This window comes from Lampetra planeri, chromosome 8, assembly GCF_965212315.1.
Source record: "Lampetra planeri chromosome 8, kcLamPlan1.2.h2, whole genome shotgun sequence".
Taxonomy (NCBI): Eukaryota; Metazoa; Chordata; class Hyperoartia; order Petromyzontiformes; family Petromyzontidae; genus Lampetra; species Lampetra planeri.
This window is the reverse complement of record NC_136114.1, coordinates 9,255,420-9,281,833: the sequence shown is the minus strand read 5'-3', so window position 1 is coordinate 9,281,833 and position 26,414 is coordinate 9,255,420. Positions and strand designations below refer to the sequence as shown.

Genomic DNA, 26,414 nt, shown 5'->3' with positions numbered 1-26,414 from the left:
GCAGAATCGTGAGAGATTGTGACAGCTTGTGTGTGGGGGGGGGGGGCTTCATCCAGCAGTGGATTAACCATGGCCAATGATGATTGATGATCATGTAACATATAACAAAAAAATATAACACACATGTCCAACAGCCTAGACTGTATGTAAGTGACTGTGCTCGTGTTTTTTTTCCAGCAAGGATTTTAGATTTGAGTGGAATGTTTTTTTTTATTTCCCCAGTTGGCTTCGCCTTCTCTCAACCTCATCAGCAATGAAAGTGGCCCCTTAATGCAAATGTTGCTGCCTGCTGCTGCTGGCTGCTGCTGCTGTTGCTGGCTTTCCCGGTGTGAGCGAAAAGAGCCTCCCTCCATCCCTTTGTGTCGGAAGAGATCCGCTTGTGTTGTGGGGGTGGGACGATGTGGGGTGGGGGGCACGGAAGGCGTAGCGGTGGTGGTGGTGTGGGGTGCCGGCAACACCCACACAGCTGAAGAGCTGGAGGCACGCGTGACGCCACTCTCGGGGTGGGAGGGTGTGGGGTAGCAGATTTCGGCTGTTAAGAGTTCACATTGCGGGTGTCTTAGAGGCACTCAGCATTCCACCTCGGCTCTGCGCAGACACACGCGCACACACAGACAGACACATCAGCGTTTGGGGTGCTCCACCTACTCAATATAATTAATATTCGAGTGTAAGATACACGCTCTCCATTCACACACACCGGTGCATGTACATCACCGACTTACACAACAAGGCGGCGAGGAGGCGGAATCATTTGCTGGGGGGCTCCCTGCTGTTTCGCACGTGTTTGTGTGTGTGGCATTAGGGTGGCTTTTTTGTTTTAAACCGGCCAGGGACGTTAAAGTCAAATTCATTACGTAATAGACAAGCAACGCTGCATATCCCCTTGACACAGCAGAAAATATATACATTCGCACACGACAGTATATATATACACACACACAGATCTTCTGTGCGTGTGCCTACAGCCTAAGTTATATGTTGTGCATCAAACATAACTGGGGTCACCGACAAGAGGCGTTTGGGCATTCACTCGAAATTCAGAAGTAGCACCACCATCAGCACCACCATCAGCAGCAGCACTTCAAGGTCTCGACCAAGCGTCGCGATGCTGACCCAGGACTCCGGCTGGAACTTTTCGTTTGCGGGATGCGGCTTCCTGGGCGTCTATCACATCGGGGTGGCGAGTTGTCTGCAGCAGAGAGCGCCACACGTCGTCAGCGGGGCCACTCGGGTCTACGGAGCTTCGGCCGGAGCTCTCACGGCGGCGTCTCTGCTTGGAGGAGCCTGCCTCGGTGAGTTTGGTGGGTGGGGGGTGGTGGTGGCCGCTCGGTGTTGGGACACACGGGGGGGGGGGGGGTCACGAGGTGGGCCCTATCGGTCACGGTGCTGGGTGGTTGGTGGTTGAGGTTGGTGTGATGGTGGTTGTGCGCGTGTGATGATGGTGGTGGTGGTGCTGAGTGTGGTGATGATAGTGGTGATGGGTGTTATGGTGATGATGGTGCTGGGTGGGGAGATGGTTGAAGTGGTTGATGATAGTGCTGAGTGTGATGATGACGGTGCTGAGTGTGATGATGATGGTGCTGGGTGTGATGATGATGGTGCTGGGTGTGATGATGATGGTGCTGGGTGTGATGATAATGGTGGTTGAGCTGGGTGTGATGGTGGTTGTGCAGGATATTATGGTTGTGCTTGGTGATGATGGTGGTGGATGTGATAATTGTTGTGTTGGATGGTTGATATGATGATGGTGCAAGGAATGGTGATGATGTAGGGTGACGATGACAGTGCTGGAAATGATGAACGTGGGGGTCTCTCCTTTGTGTTAAAGGGTTGCACACGATGAGCAGATGTTGGCATTGTTCAACTTTTTTATAGCCTCATCATCGCCATCCACTGTTTATCCACTGCTGGATGAAGGTCTCTGCACGCAGTCGCCATTCCACATGGTCCTGCGATGCCAAAATCCGTCGCTCTCCTGCACATGAGCGGATCTCACCACTCCATCTTCGTGGTGATGGTACGCTCAGGCACGTTTTAGTTTTGGTCACCCTTTCATCACGATTCCCATCCTAGTTCCTAAGCAATCTCAGGACTAATCCGCTGCATAAGATGTTCCAGGCATTTGTGTGCTCAACTGCTCCAACACAACATTCGGTGTTATGAGGGTTTTGTTCTTATTTTTGAGGCATATGCTAGTTTTTTTGTGATTCTTGAATGTTAATTAACAATTGCATCCAACAAATGACACCTCGCTGAGAATATTCTAAATTAACATTACTGTCCTAGCCGGGTTTGACGGTGGTTTCTCCTTGCAGAGAGACAGAGAGGGTACCTTTTCTCAGTTGCATGTCTCCTGGTTTCTAAGCCAAGGGACGTTGACCAGTTGACATTTTTACCCATTCGGTTAACTTTTTTGTTGTTGACAATCTATCACAACGTCTGTCTGCTCGGCTGATGTCCTTTCTGAGTGTGGTCAAAACTAAGTTCGTGCTCGAAGTGCGATTCGAGAAATGTGAGGCATTTGACCTTTCTTATGGTGTCATTTCTCATGGCAACCGGTGTTTAAAACTAGACTACAGCGTCTAAAACGAGGCGCTCCTTGGAACAAAAAATCTACAATCTGCTGCCCGACAAAAAGAGTTCCCATGCAGCAGCGTGTGTTGTGTACATACACTGCACAGACATTAAACAAACAAAAGTTTTGCACTGCAGCTATGCGCAGTTGTTTTACATAAGTAATAGAAATGTTGGAATTGGGTAGTTTGACCAAATTTTTTGCTGCATGTTTCTACGTGGGTCTTGAGTTTAACCGGTCGCTGTGTATATGTGGCACCCAGTGATAGCGCATTGATTTGCCTTTACATTTTTTTTACTTAATTACATTTTTATTTTTGTACATTTGTATCTTACCAGGTAAGGCCCACCGAGTTATATAGCTCTTAATTAGAAGCGACCTGTCCATACATGATAGCTCAACGAAGTGGCTTATCATGTGGAAATGTATCGCAACCAAATGCTCCATGGGCATGCTTCTAAATGTGGAGGGGAAAACCAGAGGACCCGGAGAAAAATCCACGCGACCACGAGGAGACACGCAAACTCCAAATATACAGGCGTCAGGGTCGGGATCGTACTCACGACCTCCTGTATACCAGACGACGGAGTTAGCATCTCGCTACCGTGGCGCCCAAAAGTACATGCCCAAGGTGGCGTGGGGGAGCATTCATCCAGCAGTGGATGAACAAAGTGCTGTGAATAGCCCCCATGAACCACACAGCATGGTGATGGCCCGCATCCACATTGACAAAAGTGCCCTTAATGTACCCTTCGGGAACACGACGACTTTAGACCACAAGGACAATGCTATTTTTTACATTGCGGTCATACATAATTCAACCACAGCACGTGCGTCTTTGTTGAAGGTGGACTTCTGCTGGGCCTCTCGCTGTTGAGCGGTGGGACAACGGCCGTGGCGCTGTTACACTTTGACAGGGGCGCATCTTGTGTCGCGATCACTATGGCCTGCCACTGTCGCGACGCCTTTGGAGATCGCCTTCCGACGAGAAGGCATTGACCCCGCCCCCCCCATTCCCGCATGGCGAAGCGAGGAATGCCGATTGACGTCTGCGCACACAAAAGGTGAAAGGTCACCCGCGTGAGCTCCCGACTTGCGTAGCCCCGCCCCCCACACGCGATGGCTCGCTGCCAAGGTGCGCCGTGATTGGTGGAATGTGGTGAGTGGGGGCGGGGTTTAGTGCGGGGCGTGGGGGGGTTACTTTCGGCCATGTGGAAGGAGGTTAAAGGGCACCACAAACCCAACACCGCACACGAACCCCCATTGGTAAGGTGGGGGGGGGCTCTCTGCCACCGTGACGGTGGCTCAAGGGCCGGATTATCCTCGGAGCAAAAGTAGCTACGTATGAGGAATAGGTTTTCCCCTTTTTTTTCTGGCAACAAAACAGGTGTTAAGATTTCGATGTAAAGCTTTCGTGACTGCAGGGATTCATCTTCTTGGTTCTTTCGGTAAAGTCACGTAGAAGGGAAATAATAAAAATAAAACATAATAAAAAAAATTATCACGACGTTTCGGCCACAACGCAAGCAGCCGTCCTCAGGTCGTGAAAGTTATTTGATTATGTTTTATTTTAATTATTTTATTATGTTTTATTTTTATTATTTTATTATTTCCCTTCTACGTGACTTTACCGAAAGAACCAAGAAGAGGTGTTAAGATGTTAAAACACCAAACTGAAACCTTTTACAAGGAATCATGTCTGCATTAACCACAATGCTTGTGGTCAGAATGCAAACATAAAAACCGTACTCTGATAATATATGCATTGTCTTTGAAACTGATTGGTCCACACCAGAGACAGCTTTCTTTTGAGCCTAGTCTCAAAACGGTGTTAGACCAGAGGATGCCAAAAGGCATGATGTAACTACATATGTAGTAGCTATGGACCCCGCACTTTCAAGGGCCCCGCGCTAAATGCTGTCAAGCTATCGATTACGATTCAGTGATTCTGCACTTGCTCTATTACTATAGTACTATACTGCCTTCAACTTTTAAGAACAACTGGGTGTTTAAGGTTAGCGATTTGTCGTATTATCTGGCTGTATAGCAAATGAAAAACATACAATGACTTTACTGTGCAAGTTCCAAATTTTTATATTTATGTGTGGGTTTTTTTTTTAATTTAAGGCCCCTTTACAACATGCTACCGACCCCGCACTCGCTTAATCCGGCATTGGGTGGCTCGATCAAAATATGCTGCTCGCAAGTGGCACGATATAAACATTTCCCTTGGAGCAATCTGGCAGTTGTACTTGCCACGGTCGCTATTCTGGTCATCGCTGTCATAATTCTACGAAGGTCTATCATTAGACATCGAACATTGTTTCAGCGAATTAACATTATTTCTCTGCCAAGGCTTTCAAAAGGACACGGACAGAGGCCCCCTTCGGACGGCCACATTCGATGTTTCCTTATTCGCTGCTAGCAAGATAAGAGGCTGGCGAATGTCTTCTTTCTCTATGTGGTGTTCGTAATGTTGGTGGTCTGCTATTTTAGTGTAGTATAACACTGTGGCCTTGAGAGAAAAAACATAGGCAACATTTCAGGCAATGGCTTTTGTTCAAAGCCATAACTGAATAAATAAAAAATTTCTATAAATGAAACAAATCTAAATCACGTAACAAAAACAATGTTCTTGCGATGAAGTAGGGCCCTTGCCCAAAAGTCGCCTCATATATTTTTTGAAGGAAGCGTGATTGACAAATGTTCATTGGGCGTTTGCACCACTGTCAATACAGCATCACCCTCAGACTGATCCAACCCGTAGTAGATTACTGGTAGCTTGCCAAAGATTATAATAACCTCTATACTCGAGCTCTGAGTATATAGTGCCTCCCATTGTGTCCCATGTTCTGCTCCGTCTTTCAGCAGCAAGCGTCTGTTAGGCATCTTTGGATTCAGGGTGATTCTCCAAATATGATAATCGAGGTGCATCGATGAATATTGCTTCTTAAGCTCACGGTATGTTCACTGAATCGTCCATGTAACATATCGTCATTTAAATCTCGTACATGTTCGATGCAACGGGCTAATTTAACTTCTGCAGCTGCTATAGCAGGGGCGGTTTCTTCATTAGGGCGATTGGGCGACGCACCACCAATGTCATTCAACCACAGAGTCACGCTAGCCGTCACTGTGCCTCTGGATATAGTCCAATCAGCGTCATGTCACGTTCTGTGGAGTACCGCCTCTTTTTGGGCGATTTCCCTCCAGCTGAGAATCGCCCCGAGTGGTCCCATAGACTTACATTCAAAGATGTGTTTTTTCGAACGGGGGGGCGCTGCAATGCATTCTCTATGGCTTCCGGGAGGGCTCGCACTAACGTGCTTACGTCATCATACGTAAGCACGTTTCATCCAACAAAATTATTTGTCGCCACCTAGTGGAATCTTTAATAAAAGAAACATGAGTGGATTGTATTAATAGTGAGTATATAAACAAACAAGATGTATTGTAAGAGTCACTTTCTTTTTCATTAATATTAAAGAAGTGAAGTTGCCTTTACATGCTTAATCTGTTAATTTATCCTTTGCATGGGTGGACCTTATCCTTATCAATCATCCAGACATTTGCCCCCCCTGAGAGATTTTGCAGGAGCCGCCACTGTGCTATAGGATGCTAGATTCACCACAATATAAAAATTAAAAATCTTAAGTTGAATTGTGGGATGGGGAGGGGGGTGAGGGTGAATTTTGAGCTTACACATCTCCTGAATATAGGGAAAAATGCTGAAGTATTTGCCAACGAGCCCCGTGAGTATGAAGGTCAATTGTTGAACTTTTAATTTGACACTCAGCTAACCAATACAGGCTGATAGCGTTTAGCAGATCAATGGAGGTCCAATTTCATTCGAATCTGGGGGAACAGCGTGTTCTTGGTTGGTTTATTGCGACGCGTCGTTGAGTCGCACCATGATGGCACTCGACCCGCAGGGGCGCCGGACTCCGTTGCCCTTCCAAACGACACGTGCTCGTGTGAGATGTAAACCAACAGTTTGAGCAGCCACAGCCGCTGTCATTCGGCGTCTAGTTTACTACAATTAATTTTGATGGTGACCTGAAGACACAATGCACTTATTGAGGAACTGATGATAGTTGCTGCATTATGCTTTGTGCGTTTTTTTACACAATTTTGCGCGTTGTTGGAAACTTGCAGTTTTGGGGCCTTGTATTATTATTCTGTCATGATGAGGGTTTATTTTTTAAAATCAACATTTACATATTTTATTAGGAGTTCAAATAACTTTCATGCAACACTCTACATGTGTGTGGGCTGTGTGTCTGAGATATTCCCTTTATAGGTTACGGCCCAGCCTTCATGACCCCTCGATGTCCAGCTTTTCATGTTTACCAACCTATTTACCGTATTTAATGTTGAACTCTCTGCTATGAATAAGGGGCATTGCCTGAAGCGTCAGCTGTTATCAACGTTTTCCTTCTTCGAGCAGTGCCATTGATGAACGTTTTGGGTTTTTGTTATTCGTGTTTGTGTACCATTGTCCGATTCAGCAGTTCGCTGGGTCATGTAGCCCGCATGCCCAGCCACAGCATGCCTAAACAGATTTTGTTCGGCCGGATAGAGGGGGCTAAATGGGCACGACACGGGCTGGAGAAGAGATGGAGTGATGTGGTACAAGAGGATGTGGAGCTGAGTGGACTTGCCGATGACTGGTACCAGCGGTGTCAAGATCGGCCTCTATGGAGGAGGCTCGTAAAGGACGCGACTGGGCAGTTGGAGGCTGTCGCCCTCCAGCAACAACGGAGGGCAGAGGAGCGACGCTCACAACAACGAACGAAGCGCCGGGCGGCTAAAACAAAGAAAGTTGGCGCAGTAGGGGCCACAGGTGGTACATCTGCCAGTCGTCTCAGTCAGTCGACCCGTGGCATCTGGGTCTGCCCGTGACCTCCTGCTAGCAGGCGTTTGACACTTCACGTGGCCTTAACATGCACATAGCCTGGCACAGGCGCCGTGGTGACATCACCACCGCTTAGTGGCGAATGGCGGTTGTTGTTGGTAAGCTCTTAGGTAGGGGGGCATGCAACTCTCTTGAGTTGGTCCACTTAGAAATCTGCACCGTACGCACATTAATCACCGGACTGGTTACAGCCTTTGGAGCAGTTTTGCCAGTTTCACTGGATCGGCCCAGGACTGCCAGATAATGTTGGAAGCTGGAACATCGCGTGCCGGATAATCGATGATCAAATGTATTACTTAACTTTTTTTGTCAATTTATGAACTTCCACCAAGTGTGTACCCTGACTTTTGGATTCATTAACAGGGAACGCCCGAGTTGCGTGCATGTGCTTCTCGTTTGTCGTAATTTCCTGGCATAAAACTATCTGTCACATTTGTGTAAAATATTAAACCACCGTGGTGACGAATGCCAACTCTAGGAATTATATCGCTTCCTGCCAACAAAGGCAGAAGGTGAGGGATTCGCCTGGTGAGCCAAGCCGGCAGCTTCCTCTAAGTTACTGTTTTCATCACAATGCTGATACGACTGGAACGGAATTAGACTGGGTGCCAATCCAGATTTCTGAGCTGCCCATGCATTCATTAAAAAACGGCTTCTAAAGTGCAGCTGGTTAATATATTCTTAGTCCAGTTCTCATTGACCGCACAAAATAGCCAGCATAATAAATTTGGCTAATTCCACCACTGATAAATATATATATTCGTTTGATTGCCAAGCAATCTTTGTACGGAATATAAAACGGGTGTGCATTTCAAAGAGGAGTTCTGTGATGTTAATATTTTGGCACGGTTCACTGACATAAGGTGGCATTACACCGCAGTGGTGGAATCTCATCATGTGACATGGCACCGATAGCTCGCGCAGAATACAATTGAGGGGGAAAACATATGAGTTGGCATGACGAGACTTAAATTGGGTCTTGCAATCACATTGATTCAATGTCTAGACTTGTGAGTTGACCACACTGGCTTACCAGCCAGTGTGGTCAACTCACCAGTGTCTGTATTCTAGTCATTTCATGTTTAATATCATGAATGCATTGGTTATCATCTGCAGTAACCACAGCTTCACGACCACAATGCCTAGAGGTCATGGCACTTTGTGCACAAGCAACACGTGGTGATATTCAAATAATTATGCAGGGACAGCTTCTAAATGATCGCGTTCATATTTAAATGTTTGTGTTTACGCATGTGCCTATCGGTTAGCACAACATTAACATCTCGGTGACCCGGGTTTGATCCCGAGCCCTGCACAACGTTGCTGGGATCCATCTTCTTGGTTGTTTTGGTAAAGTCACATAGAAGGAAAATAATAAAATAATTCTCACGAAGTTTCGGCCACAACGCAAGCAGCCGTCTTTAGGTGAAGAACAGGTCTGTCGAGAAGACAGAGTCTGAATGACAACCCCAGGCTTGGAGCGTCTTTTTTAAGCTGGGTTGGAGGGGGGGAGAGCGCCTTGACAAAAAAGACGCTCCAAGCCTGGGGTTGTCATTCAGACTCTGTCTTCTCGACAGACCTGTTCTTCACCTGAGGACGGCTGCTTGCGTTGTGGCCGCAACGTCGTGAGAATTATTTGATTATGTTTTATTTTTATTATTTGATTATTTCCATTCTACGTGACTTTACCGAAAGAACCAAGAAGAAGGTTGCTGGGATCGTCGATGCCCTGCTTGCGCCTCCTCGATGTTGCCGCAACTTAAAACGAGGGGCCTGCTTTAGCTCTGGTGAGACAAAGATGGATGCGTGGTTGTTGCGCGCTGTCAGTCACGCCACCTCTTTGTATTTCGTGTCCAACCTTATTGGATGTGCTTGGTAAAAAACATGCCCCAGCATTCTGTAAGGCCAAACGTGTCTGGTTGACAGCACGCCTGTTTGCACGGTATGTACTTTGCCTTAAAATAGAATTTCCGTTCGTGTGATTGATTAATTTACCTCGTTTTTGCTTCGTGTGTACTTTTGGGCACCCACCAATTACCAGTGGGGATTGAAGCTGTGGAGCACATTGGGATCATCTAAAAACCGCACAACTATGGGGTTTACAGCATTGCCCTTTGCTGCCCTGCAATCCCTGGTACAACCTGGTTGACACGTAGCAGTCACTCAAGCACCCTCCAGGCTTAGCTTGTGCGATCCGATCAAACTAAACTATACTAAACAATTTTAATTTCACTAGGTAAGGCCCACTGAGCTATATAGCTCTGATGAGATCGGGCGTAGTAGCAGACGAACAACAACGCTGGTCGGTTGTTTTATTTGCCTCTGTACCCCCCCCCCCCGCCGTCTCGAGCAGGCGAATGCTGCGCGGACGTGATGGAGCTTGCTCGCTTGGCGCGGCGCTCGACCCTGGGTCCGCTGCACCCGGCCTTCCACATCGTGAAGATCATCCGCGCGGGACTGCGGCGCGTGCTCCCCGAGGACGCCCACCTGCGCGCCGCCGGCCGCCTCTGCATCTCGCTGACCCGCGTCTCCGACGGCCACAACGTTCTCGTTTCGGACTTCGCCTCCAAGGAGGAGCTCGTTCAGGTGGCTCGCCTCGCGCACTCTCACACGCTCGCTCGGCCAGAGATCGCTCGCTCACTCGTTCGCTCGCTCGGCCGGAGATCGCGCGCTCGGCCAGAGATCGCTCGCTTGCTCGCTCGCTGGGCCAGAGATCACTCGCTCGGAGAACGCACGCTCGCTCATTCGCTCGGCCGGAGATCGCGCGCTCGTTCAGCCGGTGACGGGTCGGTCAGTGGGTCCGTTGTCGGTTTATTTTTCAGTCTTCACTCACTTGGCCGGTGGAGGTTTTTAGGGCAGTTGGTTGGCCGCTCGGGGACCAGTTGCTCGCTTGGCCACTAACGATTCAGTCAAAGGTTTGGTTGCTTGGTTGGTAATCGCTCACTCAGCCAGTCATTTTGGTCAGCTTATCAGTCAATTACTATAGATTTGAAGCTTTCGTGACTGCAAGGATTCATGCTCTTAGTTTTTTCGGTAAAGGCACGTAGGTAAAACATGAAATTAAAATTAATAAAAATAAAATAATAATAATAATAATAAAATAATAATAAAAATGTTTACCTACGTGACTTTACCGAAAAAACTAAGAGTACCATCAATAACTGCCTGCTTTGCCAGTGTTGATTGGTCAGTTATCACTGTGTCTCGACAGCCACTCGCTGGATTGCTCTTTTACGGAGCCTTGGCTTGGTACGGTGTTTGTCCTTGCATGAAAGTTGTCAACTAAGTGACGGTCATGGTTGCACGTTTGCCACATCTTAACCGTAACATTTTAAATTCTAAGTGTAACATCGTGTCATTTGTAATATATTGTGCTCCATGGACAGTACACATTGTGTACGCAACCCAGTTGTCAGAGTGGCATGACAGTGAAATGTGAGCACATGTCACTCTAATGAACTATTGTGTCATTATTTCTAATTATTTCCGCATGGCATCACGTTGCGAAATTGCTGTTCGCTGCATTTCATTGTGTAAAGTTTTAGCAAACATGTGGCTCTGTAACCAGCTGCGTAGAGCGGCTCAAAATGTTGTATTACAAAATCTACAATTACCGGAAAAAACTACTCTCACGTGTTCTTTTTGCCGTCCTTTTCAAAGCGCCGCACCATAGCAGCTCAAAGTGATACGCTTTAACTTATGAATTACTCCGGCTCCTTGCGTACACAGTGTACAAAGGTAATACCCCACCATAGCATTCCATAGCTAACTACAGCCATCGTCGGACATCCACAGCCCATTGCGACATGATGAGCAATAGCTCGATGGCTCCCTACGTGTTCCGCTGCATTGTGGGGAGTGCCCTCGTCTCTTGGCGTTTGTCTCCTGGCAACGCCAAGCAACCCTGACTAAGGTGTTCTTATCTCCCTGCCCTCTGCTCTTCCCGTAGGCACTCATCTGCAGCTCGTTCGTGCCCATCTACTGTGGCATCATCCCGCCCACCTTCCGCGGAGTGGTAAGGCCCTGCCCTCACTCCCCCTCAACACTGGACTCTCTCTGGAAATGCATCGCCACAGCCTTGGGATGCGCCCCATGTCTTATTCGAAAGGTTTTCCTTTTTCGCTTCCTCTAGTGCATGCGCAAAAAGAGCGTGAGGATATATGCCAAGCGGTTTTAACTCGCATATTAGCTTGGAGCGGGGCTCATGTCCTGTTCACAGCTCCGGGTCAGCGGTGGAGATTTCGACATTCCTTTCAAGTGGGCGAGTTAATGCATAGGGCAGCCACTGTTGTCCCACAGTGTGGTGCGTATTCGTTTTATCAACCCCGAAGTGGCTGAGTAAGAAAAAATCAGGGTCATAAAAATATTGCTGAATGAACATATTTGCGTATTTTGCGTACCGCATGAAATATTCCAGTCGTTTGCAGCACTCATCGGTATTTATGGTGAGCATACGTCGAAGTGGAGTGGCGGTGGTACAGAGAATCTGGCATCGTGAGCTTGATTTCCGTCCGTGGCTTGCGCCAGCATCGAGTTGAATCTGAACCGGTCCTGAATGCCCCCTTCACAGAACCAGGACTGGCCAGCATGGTGAAATATTGTCGGATAACCTCCTTTACCAAGACGGTGTCAGAAGGCCTCCAGCCAAAACTAGATTGTCAAAGGTCTATACATACATTTAAATTATTAATGCGGCTATTAGGCTAATTCATTATGGGTGCAATCATTTGAGGCATTGAGGATATAGTATATTAACCCCGATGCATCTGTGCTCAAGCTAATCTGAGCATTCGTGCAACAGAAAATCTAAACAAGTCGGCGTGGCGAGAGTCAGGTACAGGGAACATTTTGAGAAATCTTCCCGCCCTCTTTGGCGAACGTGCAGAGATGTGATCGGCATCTGTGGAGCAAAGTGCGGCTGATTTGCCGCTGTAAAGTAATCAACACCACGTACAAATTGTGCCAGGGCCGAGTAGTCAGGGTTGCAACTGGAACTTGGCATCGTTCCACGGGGGAGGAGGGGGGGAAGAGGCTTTCGCTCTCGCGTGCCGTGACGAGCGAGCTGCGATTGGCTCCCCCGTGATCGCCAGATGCTAACGTGACGCCTTAGAGGGGCGGTGGCAACGTGGGTCTGCACTCTCGTGGAAATTATTGCGCTGAAGCGCCGGTTTCTCTGCCACGCTCCTTGCCGCGTTTCAGTTTTTGCCCTTGTCGGCACCGGCCCATTCTTGCACCTCGGTGGCGAGATCTTAACTACCTCACCTTGCACCATTGGAACCTCATTTGCCAGTAAAAAATATGATAATTGGTTTTTTATCCTTCTATCTGGCAACAAAACTGACACCTTTTGGCGTCATCTGGTCCAACCCATGTGAGACTAGGCTCTAAGGAAAGCTGTCTCGGGTGTGGACCAATCAACTTCAAGGACAGTGCACATCAGAGTTATGTTTTTTGCTTGCATTTAGACTGCAGGTATTGTGGTCTATGTAAACATGACTCCTTGTAAAAAAGGTGTCAGTTTTGTTGCCAGATAGAAGGGTAAAAACCAATTATCATACCTCACATTGTATACAGGAAGTCGTGGGTTTGATCCCGACCCTGCATATTTGGAGTTTGCATGTTCTCCCCGTGGTCATGTAGGTTTTTCTCCGGCTCCTCCGGTTTTTCCCTCCACAGAGTATTTAGCTGCTATAAATTTCCACGTGATAATTCACTTCGCCGAGCTATCATTTTCGGCCAGGTCGCTTCTGAAAAAGCTATGTAGCTCAGTGGGCCTTAGCTGGTAAAAAAAAAAAAATAGTTTTTAGTTTTTTATAGTTTACAATCTCGCAGTGCCACTGCTGTCGTATTTTGTTGTGAGCGGTGCAGCTGCACTTGAGGTGCCAGGTGCCGGGCTACGAAGGGGTTGTGTGGAAATTGGACAGGAGGCTGCGTTTCATTCTTTAGTCCATGGGCCCATGCAGACTGCGATAGGCCACTGCAACTTCGTTAAATGAATGCGTGTTTGGCACTCCTGTTCATGGCCGGGCAATACATCTCTTAATAATAATTGCGAGGGTGGTCAGAGTGTTTGAAATATGAATATTCTGTCCACTGCCGGACGACGGTCTCGCCACATTGTTACCATCCTTCGTGGCTCCGCGATGCCACAAATCCACACCTCTGATGCCCATGAGCTGATCTCATCGCTTCGTCTCCGCGGTGGTTGACCTCTCAGAGGCGTTCCTTCCATTGGCTTGACACTCTGTTGTTACCAAGTCTCGTCAATCCCTCACGGCGACGGGACCTGCCTCGAAGAGGCGGTCGGCCGTGGCGAGCTGCAGAGTCTTTTGCCCTTTTTTGTGTTCTCAGGCCAACTTGGGCAAAAGCCGTGCGTCTCCTCTGCTATTGACCTCTGTGGCATCAGTGTTTGGTGGCCAACCAGTTGTCCCGACTGTGGGGGGGAGTATTTTTCCCCTCGACCTTGTTGCATCACAGCACAAATTCGCGGGGGGTGGGGGGGGAAATCTTGCTGCCATTGCTTATTATCTAAGCACTGGGTGAAATATGTTGCAACAAATTTTATTATATTAAATATTAACAAATAATTCGAATCATGAATTACATTTCATGTGTATTGAGAAAACAACAACAATGGTCGTTTTGGCAGTCGTTAGGAATGCATGTTTGATGTTCATTTCGAAATATTATAAGATAGGGTTTTGTAAATGATGAAACTGTGAGATAATTCGATTATCAAGGTTTATGAATAGAGGTTGGATAACAGTGTTTGTTTTTTAGTAAATTAATATTTATCGGCTGAATACAATGCTGGACCTATGTTTTTTAAATAATATTGAATATGCAAACTAGGTGAGTGGCAGGGTGGCACGATGTTTGTGGCACACTGCACCAAGAACTTTGCCATTGAGTTGGATTCCCTGCCGTGTAATGAGTGATATCAGAACTGGACCTGGACACTGCCTTCCCCCCCCACCTCCCTGCCAAACGTCAACCAACCCACACTGACCATGATGGTGAAGCATGGTCAGCCAACCCACACTGACCGTGATGGTGAAGCATGGTCAGCCAACCCACACTGACCGTGATGGTGAAGCGTGGTCAGGCAACCCACACTGACCGTGATGGTGAAGCATGGTCAGCCAACCCACACTGACCGTGATGGTGAAGCGTGGTCAGCCAACCCACACTGACCGTGATGGTGAAGCGTGGTCAGCCAACCCACACTGATCGTGATGGTGAAGCGTGGTCAGCCAACCCACACTGATCGTGATGGTGAAGCATGGTCAGCCAACCCACACTGACCGTGATGGTGAAGCGTGGTCAGCCAACCCACACTGACCGTGATGGTGAAGCATGGTCAGCCAACCCACACTGATCGTGATGGTGAAGCGTGGTCAGCCAACCCACACTGACCGTGATGGTGAAGCATGGTCAGCCAACCCACACTGATCGTGATGGTGAAGCGTGGTCAGCCAACCCACACTGATCGTGATGGTGAAGCATGGTCAGCCAACCCACACTGATCGTGATGGTGAAGCATGGTCAGGCAACCCACACTGATCGTGATGGTGAAGCGTGGTCAGGCAACCCACACTGATCGTGATGGTGAAGCATGGTCAGCCAACCCACACTGATCGTGATGGTGAAGCGTGGTCAGGCAACCCACACTGATCGTGATGGTGAAGCGTGGTCAGGCAACCCACACTGATCGTGATGGTGAAGCGTGGTCAGCCAACCCACACTGACCGTGATGGTGAAGCGTGGTCAGGCAACCCACACTGATCGTGATGGTGAAGCGTGGTCAGGCAACCCACACTGATCGTGATGGTGAAGCATGGTCAGCCAACCCACACTGATCGTGATGGTGAAGCATGGTCAGCCAACCCACACTGATCGTGATGGTGAAGCGTGGTCAGGCAACCCACACTGATCGTGATGGTGAAGCATGGTCAGCCAACCCACACTGATCGTGATGGTGAAGCATGGTCAGCCAACCCACACTGATCGTGATGGTGAAGCGTGGTCAGGCAACCCACACTGATCGTGATGGTGAAGCGTGGTCAGGCAACCCACACTGATCGTGATGGTGAAGCATGGTCAGCCAACCCACACTGACCGTGATGGTGAAGCATGGTCAGCCAACCCACACTGACCGTGATGGTGAAGCGTGGTCAGGCAACCCACACTGACCGTGATGGTGAAGCATGGTCAGCCAACCCACACTGATCGTGATGGTGAAGCGTGGTCAGGCAACCCACACTGACCATGAAACCTCGATGCTGTGTCAAGTGGCAATGGTGGCGAGGTCATCTGCAGTAACGCGCAAGGCGTCGCAACTGAGCCAGAGCCTCGCCGGAGGTCGCAGGTGGAGATCCAGGTCGAACACGCGCACACACACGGACGCACACACACACGTGCACACACACACGGACGCACGCACGCACGCACGCACGCACACACGCACGCACACACACGCACGGACACATAAAGACCCCGGTATAGCCTAAACCGACTGTTGCAGAAAGTGCTGTTAGCGAGCACCTTTTGAAGGCTCGCACGGCACACGAGGGGGTGGGTGGCCAACACGTCACCCGGCCGCCTTTCTCTCCCTAGTGGAGATGTTTACATATCGCACCAGGTAGTCATTTGAGGCTGAGTTTACCTAGGGGAGGCTCGGGACCGGTTCAGATAATCGTCACTGGTGTTTGCCATGAGCAGGAATCGAACCCGGGTCTCCAGGTTCGTCGCGCTGTGCGCTAAGCGCTACACTACCGCTCCCCACACATGCACACACATGTACACACACATGTACACACACATACAAACAAACACACTCAAACACGCGTATGCGTTTCTCCAGCGCTCGTATTCTCCTTCAGACGACGACAGGAGCGTGCTGAAATATGCTCGTTTTTCTTTTTTGCACGTTAGTGTTCGTTATTATTTTGATGTTTAGTTTGTTGTCCTCCCCCGCACCTCCGACTAGCACAGTTGGCTATGTACGCGCGAAAGAAGTTCAACATACATAATTGACTTTTTTGGCCAGACCGCGTGAGAGCAAAGCAAACAAACGCGTGTCGTAAACCCTACTCCACATTTCTGGCAACTGCCCGATGGTTGTTGTTGTGGTTTTCCTCGCGCGTTGTGTCGCCAATTTGGAAGGGTTTAGCCAGAGATCAATCGATTACATTTGTGGTCCGCGTTTTGGGCATCTGAGAAAATGGGAGACGTCTTCTGGCGTTGCTTGGCAAAAAGGGCAGCAGTTTGGGGCGTTTGGGTCGATTCGATTTTGGTAATCGGCTAGCATGGAGCAGTAACCTGATGATGCTTGCTGTAGCTGCCAGCGAAACGTCATCCCCCAATTATTAAACGCGATGTGTGGATCGCTCTCCAACAACAACACGCGGCGGTTTGGGGGTGGGGGGGTTTGCTGAAGCAGGAATGACTTGCCGCGTTTCTTCATCACGCGACAACTTTATTAATTGACCTGGACTAGGGTTTGCGACACAACATTTTACTTGCGTTATGTGACCAATAACACAATTATAAACTGCTGTGAATGTGCTCTTTTATTTGAGGTGGAAATGCAAATCCAAGTGAGAATTGCACACCGTGTGGGATTTTTTTGCAAGCGCCGAGTTGAAGTATCTGAGCACTGCCCATGCCTGGCTACGTACATTATTATGCCCCCGTGTGTGGGCAGGTGGACTGTGTAACCCACAGCCGCCGTTTACTGTGGAAGAGGAATAATCAGTTGAGAGGGTCACGCACGCTCAGTTCTTTATCTCCGGCTCTGCACTGCAGTAACCTCCGCCATCCAGCGGCCCGGATCTGGGGTAAAGTTTGCTTGGCGGACGCGCCACTGATTTAAATAGTGGGGTGATCGAGCTCAGAGTGCGTGCGTGCATGCGCAATGCGCCGCCCTGCAAGTTGTATATGCAATGCACGTGCGTGTGTGCGTGTGTCCGACAATACCCTCTATGGAAGTTTGTGCCGCTGGTTCAGGTGACGCCTTTTGGTGCGTATTGATGTTACCGTTTTGTTTCCTTGCGTTCATGAAGGACTGCCATGCACTATCCATTGCTGGGTGAAGGCCTCCATTCTTTCCCCCCCCCCCAAGCGGTCACTGCGTCACTTGTGGTGTCGCGATAGTCAATCTGCTGGTTGTGGGCAGGGAGAGAATTCTGCTTGACAGAATGTTTCGTGTCCAATTCCGTTTGGGCACTTGAATTGATGCCTCCTTTGGATGCCACTCCATTATTAGTCTCATAAACGTAAAGAAAGGCCGTTTCAGAACCCGCACAACCCCAGCAGATATATCGGTTATCCCTGGATGATAATACTATATTTTGTGGATTATAAGGCACACTCTTTTCCCGTGTATTTTCAAGAAAAAGTTGGGAGGTGTATCTTATATTTTGGTAGATGTGCGAGTGTGTGAACTCGGTGTGTGACCAGATTTGTCGAACTTAATTGACATCGGGCACAATTTTGGGCTTTGTATTTATTATTCTGGAGCATCTTATGGTCTGGAAAATATGGTCCCACCACTCTGGAGTCGGATCATTAGCACTGCCTTGCAACACACTGCGCTTGCATAATAGAGGTTTTTTGGGTTAGATCTAACCTAAAAAAACCTCTTATGGATGATATTGGTCGTGAAAGCCTGTGTGTTAAACTGACACTGCGCTTGGTTCGTGAGGCTCAATAGTAGAACGTTTGCCGCACGTGCCAATCATCCGATCCGGTTTTTACAATAACCGAGTCGTCGTAATCCAAGCTATGCCTCGCTCACTTATCCGCTCAATCCCACCGCTTGACCCGGTTGTGTCGGCTGGGCCGTCTTCGCAGCGCTACGTGGACGGAGGCATCAGCGACAACGTGCCGTCCTACGAGCTCAAGACGACCGTCACGGTGTCTCCGTTCTGCGGCGAGAGCGACATCTGCCCTCGCGACCGCAGCCCCAGCTTGCTGGAGCTGCGGCTCAAGAACACGAGCATCCAGTGCAACCTGGACAACATCTACCGCCTGTCACGCGCCCTCTTCCCTCCCGAGCCGCAGGTGCGCACGTCGCCACCGCCGTGGCGGGCAGTGGTCATGTGGGGTTTCTTTGACCTTACTTCACCACGGGTTTGGGGGTGAGGACCCCGCCGCAGATATCATTCCCCGCTGATGATTACTCATTTCCAGGAATCGAACTCTGGTCTCTGGGTTCGTAACGAAGTGCCACCGCGCACCCCCTTGGCTAGTAAACAGCGCTTGGGGAAAAAAGAGGGTTAAAAAAAATCGCAGCTGTCGACAGCGATTGCAGTGCTGTCAAATGCATCGGCATCACTGGGACAGCTGCGAGAGACATAGGTCTGGGGAGCCATTGGCTTGTTGTTGTTGTTGCAGTCGTTGCTACTGTCGTCTGATAGTGCCCCCCCTCCCCCATGCTCCTCCACTGCAGGTGCTGAGTAAAATGTGTCAGCAGGGCTACAACGACGCCCTCCGCTTCCTCCGTGAGAACAGTGAGTGCAACTACTGCCACCCCTTCCTCATTTTTTCTGCACCTACCATGGATACATTCCAGTTAGAAGGAGGAGACGCGTCGGTCTGACCGTCGTGCAACGAACAGGGCTCGCTGCGGTGAGAAAGTGCTGCCCCCTGCCGCTAGGGTTGGAGGTCACCTGAAGGGACCTCGGAGGTAGGTCTGTGATATCCGCATCTGTGGGGGCCTTCTCTGTCGCTTTTGAGAGATTCTAAATGGATAGGACGATTGGGATAAAATTGGGGCAATGAGTCGGGGGGGGGGGGGGGGCGGGAAATAATAAAATGCAAATATTTCAATTACATCCGTTCTCTCGTCCGTGCAGACCTGCTGATCCCGAACTCGCCCAGTGCGGGGCTCCGCACGCCCACGGCCGAGCCGCCCACTGCGATCGTGAGCCCCTGCGAGTCGTCGACCTCCGTGCCGTCTGCCCGCGAGCTGTCCAGTCCCGCGCCGTCGAGCCCCGCGGAGAAAATCCTCCCTCCTCCGCTTGCGCAGAGCGGCGGGGATCTGCAGTCGCCCGTCCCAAATGAGGCCTCGCCCCTTTGGGCCCTGGAGGAGAAGCTGTGGGAGAGCCTGCCGCTGCCGATCCGAGTGGGTACGTGTGGCGACGCACGCACGCACGCCCTCGGTTGCCGCTCTGCTGTACCGCCCCGTTACCCAGTCGCCCAGAAGCTGGGTAGTGCTACTCGCCAGGTCTCAGAAGGTCAACAGGGTTGAGTCTGGATAGTATTTTGGGACTGTGACCGCCATGCACAACCGGTTGTCGTGGCCACGTAGTGGGGACCAGAGGGCTGTGCGCTAAAATCGACTGTCCTCTACGCCTGTGCTTCCACATCTGCGTAGCCCGCCGACGGCGTCCCTCGCCGACGAGCGTGATGACGCACCGTTGAATTACCCCCGCGCGACCCAGCACACGACGTGGGGAGCGCCCTCGCCCAGCTGTCGATTGACAAAAACGGCGCTGTGCACCGCCGTGGAGGAGAATAACAAGCCGAGCGAATCCCTGACCGGAATTCGAACTTGCGACCTGTTCTGATTTGTGAGCCTCACGTGAACGGCTCGCCGGGCTGGACGGGTTTAACGAAAGGCCGTCTGTGTCGCGCTGCTTGCAGCCCTGAAGAACGCGTGCATGGAGAAGGCGGGGGTGGTGGCCTACCTGCGCAGCCTCTACCCCGTGCGGCTCGCGTCCTACCTCATGCTGCCATGCACGCTGCCCGTGGAGTCGGCCGTCTCGCTCACTGTGCGGTGAGGAGGGGGCCCTGCGACCGTGCACGCTGAGCTCGCATTACTCACACACACACACCGCTCACACACACCACTCACACACAAGCCGCTCACACACACACACCGCTCACACACACCACTCGCATAACGCTCCACTCATCACACAGGCTCACACACATGGATCACACTCGCACTGCTCACACACACGACTCACACAACGCTCCATTCACACTCCACTCGCACAACGCTCCACTCACACACAGGCTCACACACACGCTGCTCACACACACACCGCTCACACAGAGTGGATTCGTGTGAGACTGTCGTTTGTGTGTGTCTAGCAGTTCGCGTGCAGCTCTACGAACCTGGCGACCCGAGTTAAATTCCTGCTCACGGCCAACACCAGTGACGATTATCTGAGCTGGTCCTGGGCTTTGCCCAGGTCAACTCGGCCTCAAATGAGCACCTGATGCGGTGTGTAAGCATCGCCACTCGGGAGACAAAGGCGGTCGGGCGTGGTGCTGGCCACCCACCCGCTCGTGTGCCGTGCCGGCCTTCATAGGTGCTCGCTAACAGCACTTGCCCCCAACAGTCTGTTACAGGCTGTACGCGGGATCATTGTGGTTTTTGTTGTTGTTGTGACCAGGCTGCTGGAGTGGCTGCCGGACGTGCCGGAAGACGTGCGCTGGATGTCGCAGCAGGCCCTGTCGGTGGTGCGGTACCTGTGCCGGCAAGCGTCACGCAGCCTCGCTCGCAGGTAGCACCGGCGCTCCCGGCATCGCGGCGTCGAGGGCATCGCCACCCAGAGCACTGCTCCGGTCGGTCAGAATCCGAATCTTGATTGAGACTGGAAGAATCCGATGAGCTGTGACGCTCTTGTTCACAGATGTCCAGGAGGGGGCGGGGGTAGGCTGGGTATAATAATAATTATTATTATTGCGCTTGTTTACCCATGAAAGCCTCACTGATCCTCATGGCTCCTTTACAGGAGGGTCCTGCCAAGTTTTTTTTTTGCAGTTGCAGGGACGATGGCTGCAATGTGTTTTTCGATTCGAGTAATTTGTTGGTAATTTGTATAATTTGGAGCATGGCGCCGGTACACAGAGGCCTGCTCTTTAGAATGACTTCACGGGATCTTTAACATCTACTGTGAAGCAGACTGCACGTATTTTTACGGTTAATGCACACAACGCAGTATTAATCAGGACTGCCGCTGGATTCGAACCATGAACGACTGCAGCAAGCGGCGAATGTGCACAAGCGGCGAATGTGCACCCCGCTAGGTATCTAAGTGTGTGCAGCTGGGTAGGTATGTGGGTGCGCAGGTAGGTGGGTAGGTATGTGGGAGCACTCATTGTTCTTAACAGTCAATGTGATTCTAGATTTGAAGCTTTCGTGACTGCAAGGATTCATATTCTTAGGTTTTTTCGGTAAAGTCACGTAGGTAAACAATTTAAATTAATAAAAGTAAAATAAAAATAAAATAAAAATCACGACGTTTCAGAGGCAACACAAGCTTCCGTCTTCAGGTGGAACCATCACAGCACGATAGCTGTATCAAGTGTCTGTAGGATTAATCTATTATCTTCTATTCGTGCATATTGATGCAAATCTATAATTTCGGCCAATCGTTGGAAGGAACGAGGCGGAACAAATGCGACCTTGCAACAAGAGGGAAACAGCACGTGAGATGAGCGGCACACTCGCAACAAACGAGACACATTGAACACGACAGCGGCAGTGGAGACGGAACAAAGGGCAAAGACAGCGCAGACCAGGCAGGCAGCACTGGTGATACAGACGTTACAAAAAAATATATAAATCGAATTGAACCGTGACGTTGAGTTGTGGCAATTGTATGTGCGTACAGTATGTTGAACTTCTTTCGTACCGTACGTAGCCAACGGTGCTAATCGGAGTTGCGGGAAATTGATAAAAATCGTGGACGGGCGGCGACAATCGCAAATGCCTGGGCGATGAGCGTTGTCTCCCGCGCAATGCCTCGAGCACGTGACCATAATCGCCTCTACTTTGTGCGTGGAGATGTGGCCTTCTGTTGCAGTCTTGCCATAATTGAACTGATAAAAAAGACATATATACGGACCATGTGCTTCTTCTCATTATCTGCAGCTGCAGGTTCGTGCACCGGCGCGACCTTCGCAAGTCGGCGAGCGCACCCGCGCTGGGCCGGCGCCCGAGCCTGGCCCTGACCTCCTCCATGGCCGACCTCTTCTGCTGGTTCCGTGATCTGGGCTCCTCGCAGAGCGCGATCACGCTGTGCGGTCACGAGTTCCTCTGCACTCACGAGTGCTGCGAGGAGGAGGAGGAAGAGCGCGGCGGTCGAACCGTGAGCTTCATGACCGCCGAGGAGGAGGAGGAGGAGGAATCGAGCGACGAGGAAGACTGAGCGTCTTGTGGCCTTACGGCGAGTCCGAGACTTTAGCTGTTCGCCTCGGCGGCGTTAGGAGACGCGCTGGTGAGCTCTTATCATGAGTCCCAAACTTTAGTTAGTGGCCTCGGAATATTAGAGGGGGACACCCTGGCGGCATTTGCGTTCGTTGCAGGCTCGATGCCACCATGTTAGGCTTCGAACGTCTATGCTGGCTATTGATTTGTTCGGTTTTTTGTGGGGGAATTTTCTTCAATTTTACTTTAACTGTGATGTCTGTGTCATGTGATGAGATGAAGACGTTCATTTTAGAAACTGAGTCGTGCAGCATCACCCTGTGTTATAGAACATCACACACAAGCACTGGCGGAGCCAGTGGGGGTGGGGCGGGAGGGTGGCAAGTGCACCCCCAATGATCCAATCCAAATCCCTAATTTCGATCGGATCATTTGGGTTTATTAGTAATAAATCGGCATTTTGCGACCCCCACTGCCACTGTGTAGCACATTATTAAGTGCCAGGGACTCTATGAGATGATAGGACAATAGTCTGAGTCCATAATTGTCAATAAGTAACAGCAAAGCAGTTTCAAGTGACTCACAGAATTGTGCGCAGTTGCGTATACAGGACACGACTTCCCTGAAGGCATTCACCTTCAGCGAGCGCGATGCCGATCACACAACGCGGTTCGAATTCGACCCTCGATCGATGGCTATGCCATCGCCGCACACGCGTCGAATAAAAAGCAAGGGACAAGTCCTTACTTACTAACAACTATCATGTTTCATTGCTGGAGAGGTTGCCCCCCCCCCCTACCTGAAAATTCTGGCTCTGCCATTGCACACAAGGAGAGTTCACAGAGCTCGCCTTTGTCAAGGCATTATACTAATGCATAAGATAAGTGAACTTAAGTAACCACTAGGGGCATGCTATGAGGAAATGCTCATCGCTTAGCAATCAAAACAATTATTTTATTCTTTCAGTGTAAGAGCTGGAATTTGTCCAAATTATGTGACAACTAACATTGAAGAGGATTGAAGAGGCTTTTCTCCTATGCAGTTATTGGTGCTCGGGTTGAGAACATCAACCTTCTACACTTGAGACCACAGTTTAATCACCGGTGGCTACACACGGGTTCAAACCCCGGGTCTCAGCATTGTTGGCACAGTGCCCTGACCCCTTAGCTACTGCTGACACATTAATACTAAACTTTAACCGATTGAAACCTAGGCTTCATATTCAGCAAGCTAATAATAGTCATCCTCCTCTTGGATCTTTCGGTAAAGTCACGTAGAAGGGAAGTAATAAAATAATAAAAATAAAACATAATAAAATAATTCTCACGACGTTTCGGCCACAACGCAAGCAGGTGAAGACCAGGTCTGTCGGCGTTGTGGCCGAAACGTCGTGAGAATTATTTTATTATGTTTTATTTGTATTATTTTATTACATCCCTTCTACGAGATTTTACCGAAAGAACCAAGAAGATGAATCCCTGCAGTCACGAAAGCTTTAAATCGAAATTTAATAGTCATTCTGTTGGATGCTTGTGGCCTTGTGAAGTTTTAACTAATCACAACGTCCCACTCGCTGAGCCGACCCTTTCACGTGTTTTATTCTCAGCCCAGTGTTGCATATTGATGCTTATGCATTTGTCTGTGCTGTAGAATTTGGGACACAAACTTCCGCCAATGAATCGTTGCCCGCGTGCATCCTATTGTTCTGTGGCATTGAGTGTGGCGCAGCGACTGGATCAATGAAACACGCGTGCCTCATGTGTTGGGCAGCTTCTAGCTTTTAGGTTCATGGCCTCGGTTGTGTGGCGACTTGATGACACAGTATATGTGATGTGCAATACACTTCTAAACTGTGGATTTCCCGGGAAACGATTTGTTTGTTTCAAAGTCTCGTTTTTCATAATCTTTCATGTACGGTTATTTGAGGCAATGTTTACTCTGTTACCTTCTGTTTCCGTTTTAGGTATAGAACTACTTTTTAAATAATAGGTTGTACATTTCACAAGTGATGCTATTCCGCCATGCCACGGCGTGGTATGCATGTGTGGTTTTGAGGTTTTCAATGGTGAACTCGTGGTGGTAGCTTGGCCCCTGACTGTGAATGGAATGTTTTATTTTACACGCTTTTAGGGCCGGCGGTGTTTTTAAACGATGTGTACGGCCACGTGCATTGGATCGCACCTCCAAGTAGCACCGTTGGCTACGTTACGGTTCAAAGTACATGCACGAACGTTTACACAAATGGGCCTGACCAATTTTACACTTTTAAAACAGGCAACTTTTTGTAAGCCTCTTGCACAACTCTGACGCTAACAGTAGAATAAATAATAGTAAACCATCAACGTACGACATAGTCTCTTAAAAATTAAAAACAGATGCTTTGTTAATTATATTTTAGAGAGCTAAGTTTGACTGGTAAAGCCGAACGATAATTAAGGTGCTCTTTTATTTAACAGTATTTAAAATTGAGGTGTGATGTTCGCAATACGTGGTCGGCACCAGGCCTTATGACACAATACTCTCTGGGAACAAACGTAACTGTGATTCAGGTTCCAAAAGTTGAGGCACAATTTAGTCGTATTTGCCAGTCTGTTGTCTTTTTCTGCAAACCAAAGTGCAAAGTAGAAGTGCCTGCTAACGCTTGCGATCGAATCGGTGCTTGCGATTGTGAGAGCGTCAATATATGGAGTCCGAACAAAGACCTCGTCAAACGTGTTGCCTACAGCATGGCGATGACGTGGCTAGAACTTGGCTGACAATGAAAGTGCTATAATACGAGAGCATATCTGAACAAAGATGTCATCAAAAGCATTATCTACTTAATTTAACTTAACGCCAAACAAATATGCACTTTGTAATTAGTGCACGGATAAGTGGGATTGTGTGTGCCAAAGTTGTCCTATAACTTGCATGCGCTTCATGGGTGATGAGCGAGTCGGTCTGTCCATGGGCTGTTCAGTAAGCCCAGTGCCTGGTGCTAAGTGGCAGAACTTCCTGTACCATCGATAAAACAGCCTCAAGAGTCCGTTTAAAAACTGAGTCGGTTTTGATATTCTTGGCAATGACATGGGTGCTGCTGCGATGGTGTTAGTACTGTAAGTACTGTGATTTGTTATAACCCAATCTGTTGATGTTGGACCGATAATGATCAACGAATTAATGTTTCATGATTACCAGTTGTACAATCTTTAGCAGATTTGTTTCCAAAGCATTATGTGACCTGTTCATGTGAAAACTCAATATGTAAATAAACAGCGAGCTTCTTCCCATGCTCACACCTGTCGGCTGTGTCCATAGCTTTGCAGGCGCACATTTACAGCAAATCAACACGTAAACGAGATCTGCACAATACTGTGTGCAAATCTTCAACAACAGAAAAATCCTTTTCTATTTTCTATTTATCGGAACTGTGCTATTGATGTGACGTCAGAGGATGAATGATCAATTCGGAACTCTCAATAGAGCCGTGCAACTCCCCTCCCCCCACGTCTACAAAAGCTGATGTCACAGAACTAATTCTGAGATGCCTTCCAGTAACCTCTGATCCACACAGGGGGAGGCAGCACTGCTCCTGGGACATGTCCGTCGCAAACTCATTGCTATAGATAAGAGAATTGTTTTTTAGCCTTTTATCTGGCAACAAAACTGACACATTTTTTACAAGGAGTCCGACCGCAGGTATTGTGGTCAATGCAAACATGACTACTGGTAAAAAAAAGGTGTCAGTTTTGTTGCCAGATAAAAGGCTAAAAAAA

General features: G+C 49.1%; 1 protein-coding gene across 1 annotated transcript; it reads left to right on the top strand.

The window, feature by feature from the left end:
- Positions 1-529: 529 nt before the first annotated feature.
- Positions 530-25,934, top strand: LOC144720292 (patatin-like phospholipase domain-containing protein 2). Its single transcript, XM_078596926.1, has 9 exons — positions 530-1,295; positions 9,847-10,079; positions 11,443-11,508; positions 18,348-18,557; positions 18,946-19,006; positions 19,352-19,624; positions 20,142-20,274; positions 20,900-21,010; positions 22,384-25,934. Exons 1-9 carry the CDS (start codon positions 1,109-1,111, stop codon positions 22,658-22,660), a joined length of 1,551 nt encoding a protein of 516 aa, XP_078453052.1. The 5' UTR covers positions 530-1,108; the 3' UTR covers positions 22,661-25,934.
- The last annotated feature ends 480 nt before the right edge of the window (positions 25,935-26,414 follow it).